This window comes from Coregonus lavaretus, assembly GCF_964263955.1.
Source record: "Coregonus lavaretus genome assembly, chromosome: 2".
In the NCBI taxonomy this organism is placed as follows: domain Eukaryota; kingdom Metazoa; phylum Chordata; class Actinopteri; order Salmoniformes; family Salmonidae; genus Coregonus; species Coregonus lavaretus.
In genome coordinates, this window is record NC_139989.1 from 58,508,431 (window position 1) to 58,512,272 (window position 3,842).

Consider the following 3,842-nt stretch of genomic DNA (forward strand, 5'->3'; position numbering starts at 1 on the left):
TAGGTAGGCTAATCGGCACTAAACGAGAGTGTGCACGCTCGGATGAGTATGAAAAAATGAAAACGTTATTACAGAAACATATATATATATATATATATATATATATATATATATATATATATATATATATATATATTATAATATTTTTATTTTTTTTACAAATGACTTGCCATTCAATACCACAACCAATCGGAAACGAAAATGGTGATAAGGCTCAGCCAATCAGAAGCAGAAGGTGGAGTGAGGGCTCCAAACTTCAAGTAAAGTTCCTCTATCGCCCAACCTCTGCACTCATAGTGAAGACTGCTGCGTCCAGAACTGTACCACCCCTGACAGCACAGGACAGGACCGAAGAAAAACAAACAAACAAAGAAAGGGAAAACAACAGAGTTTTTGTTTTTGTTGATGCTGTCAAGGAGTCTACCTAACATGGTTCAGCGTGCGTAAAATGCGCAATCGTTCTAGCTCATTATTTTCACTTAAATAGTCGGCGACGCTTTAAAAAAGAAATCAACAACACTAAAGTATTTACATCGGATTTAATCCTTTTGAGGCTGACCAAATGTTAAAAATGACCGCAGAGCATGACAAGTCCATCAGCGACCCGCCGTGTAGCCCGGCGGGGACTACCAGCTCCATGTCGCAGGATGACTCCGACTCGGATGCACCCTCGTCGCCGACGGGATCAGATGGACACGGATCACTGCTCGCTGGTATAGGAAAGAAACTGGACGGCGAGGATGATGACAGATTCCCAGCCTGCATACGTGACGCGGTGTCGCAGGTTCTCAAGGGATACGACTGGTCCCTCGTCCCCATGCCGGTGCGGGGAAATGGCTCGCTGAAAAATAAACCCCATGTCAAAAGACCGATGAACGCGTTCATGGTGTGGGCGCAAGCTGCGCGCAGAAAGCTCGCGGACCAATACCCTCATCTGCACAACGCCGAACTGAGCAAGACTTTGGGGAAGCTATGGCGGTAAGTAGGACCAAATGGGACTGTTTATAATTTGGTTAACTAAAAAAATATAATTTACATACGCCTATCAAACAAAAACAAGTATACTTGATACAGTACAATGTCTGAATCTGATTTTAAAGCGATGTGTCACTAAATAGAAACGAATTAGGTCATCATTCCAGTGACTATTCTGTGAAGTCAGTAGAAAACATGCACATTTTTGCATAATTTAGAAAGTTGAAATATTACGACTGTAAAGAAAAGAAAAGAAAAACGGAGGAAAGTATGTGTTTCCTACTTTGGATAATTGTAGGCCTAATGACCAGAATGATCTTCCCTGTTTAAATAGGCCTACTTAAAAAAAAAAGTATATGTGTTTTATAATTAGGCTATTACAATTCACCAACTGAATAGTTAATTTACATATTATGTTTACACTATTACCATAGCTTACTATCAGAGAATGAGAAGCGGCCATTCGTGGAGGAAGCGGAGAGGCTTCGGGTGCAGCACAAAAAAGATCACCCCGACTACAAGTACCAGCCTCGGCGTAGGAAGAGTGTGAAACCTGGGCAGAGTGACTCAGACTCTGGTGCGGAGCTGGGGAATCAAATGTACAAGGCTGAACCAGGATTGTTGGCGGGCATAGCCGATGGACACCACCAACCTGAACATGCAGGTGAGTTGATGAGAAGGAATGTGTCAAAATAGCACAATTAACATCTTATGTAGTCAACCATTTGGATTTATGAAATGTGTTAATGGCTGAGGACAGTCAATACTTTACAATGTCTGTTGTTTTTTAGGAGCTAATTGTACAGTAACTGTTAATAATATTGAGATTTTACAGAATGTCCCCAAAGCTTCATGACATTCTAAATTGACCAATTAATTACATGTGATCAAATTCGACCATATTTTGATCACTTGGACCATTCCCAAGTGTGGTCCACAACACAGCTGACATGTTATTGTTTTACCATCCTCAAGGCCAACCTCATGGTCCACCCACCCCCCCCACCACCCCCAAAACAGACCTGCACTACGGGGGCAAACAGGACATGAAGCACGAGGGACGGCGCCTGCTGGACAGCGGCCGACAGAACATAGACTTCAGCAACGTGGACATCTCCGAGCTCAGCACCGACGTCATCAGCAACATGGAAGCCTTCGACGTGCACGAGTTTGACCAGTATCTACCACTCAACGGCCATGCCTCCACCGCTGGCGCAGGTGTGGACCACCATGGCCACCATGGACCAAACCTGGCGTCTGGCGCCGGCTCGTATAGATCATACAGCCATGCCACAGTGAACAGCGCCATTTGGAGCCGCAAGAGTGCCGCCATGTCTGCCTCTTCCTCAACTTCTAGCGAGGCGGTCCCACAGCACCGGGCCCACATCAAGACGGAGCAGCTGAGCCCCAGCCACTACAGCGGGGACAGTCACTCCCACAGCTCCCCCTCCCACTCAGAATACTCCCACTCCTACACAGCCCAGACCTGCGTGACATCATCCGCCGCTGCAGCTGCAGCCTCCTTCTCCAGCTCTCAGTGTGACTATACAGACCTCCAGAGCTCCAACTATTACAACCCCTACTCAGGCTACCCTTCCAGCCTGTACCAGTACCCCTACTTCCACTCCTCCAGAAGGGCGTACCACGGGAGCCCCATACTCAACAGTTTGTCCATTCCCCCCACCCACAGTCCCCCCACATCCAACTGGGACCAGCCGGTGTACACCACCCTATCCAGACCGTAGGTGACTGTTCATGTAAAAGGACCATCCATTACTCACCAGGAACATGTTCATCAATATGTTTTGCAACGGACAACAAAGATGACCACTTCTTATTTGACAAGTCCAAGTAGTCCCTCCCCTTATTGTTTGTCTGGTGCCCAATGAACATGACCAAGGTCTCATGGAAATGTGAGAACTAGAGGAAGAGGATCGGAGGGTGCTAGGCTACCCCCATGCCAATTTGAACATGAAGTGAAATAGAAAAATAATTGAAGTGCCTGCTGTTTTTATACAAAGCTTTTTCGTTTGAGCTTACCCATGGAAAGACAGAAAGACTGACTTTGACACAGAAATCAAGTCAAAGGCGAACCAAAATTCCTCTGTGAGGAGTCGGACATCCCCCCCGCCCCACACACACACACATCTAGTACAGCCACGCCTTTTTCAAGTTCAGGGTTGTGTTCATTAGGGCACACAATGGAAACGTTTAAAGACGTTTTGCAACGGGAAATGAGCATTTCTTATTTCTTCTGTTTGGTGCCTAATGAATACGACCCAGGTCTGCACATGTTGTTGTGTTGTGTGCACCATTTGAGCCAGCAGCGTGCAGGCCTGCCATGGACTTGTGTAGGAGAGAGAGGGCATAACGGTTAGGCCCAAGTCCTTTGAGAAGCAGATGGAGAAACAGATACTTTTGGAATGAAGCTCTGGGATTAATGATGTGTTTTCACAGGCTGAATCCCAAATGCCACCCTATTCCTTTTATAGTGCACTACTTTTAACCAGGGCCCTTAGGGCTTTGGTCAAGTAGTGCACTACAGTACGAGGCCGAGCTGTATAACTTAAATATGCACACATATATTTACATCAGTGGACCAGTCTTAATTCAGTTGTTCATTTATATTCTTAAATGTTCATGTTGTTGTTATTTTGACGTTAGAAATATCTTAAATATGTATTTATGTTCATTACGTTATTTTCCTTTTTGTTTCCGATTTATTCGTTAAACACTAGTAACAAAGGAGGGGTATATCTCAATGTCTTTCGGATGAAAATGGGTGGATGGTGGATCTAAGTACAGTAGAAATTCTATGACACATTACTACATTTTATAGCACCATTCCCTAGACGACCAATAACAAA

The 3,842-nt window shown here is 45.0% G+C and overlaps 1 protein-coding gene across 1 annotated transcript in view; it reads left to right on the top strand.

Moving 5' to 3' along the window:
- The first annotated feature begins 309 nt into the window (after positions 1-309).
- Positions 310-3,842, top strand: part of LOC311106104 (transcription factor Sox-8-like) — a 4,441-nt gene continuing 908 nt past the window's right edge. The window contains exons 1-3 of the mRNA XM_084148416.1: positions 310-978; positions 1,410-1,639; positions 1,951-3,842. The exon at positions 1,951-3,842 is cut by the window's right edge and continues 908 nt beyond it. Of these exons, the coding sequence (XP_084004542.1) occupies positions 563-978; positions 1,410-1,639; positions 1,951-2,720 (1,416 nt within the window). The 5' untranslated portion in view covers positions 310-562 and the 3' untranslated portion in view covers positions 2,721-3,842. The remainder of the gene's footprint in view (positions 979-1,409; positions 1,640-1,950) is intronic.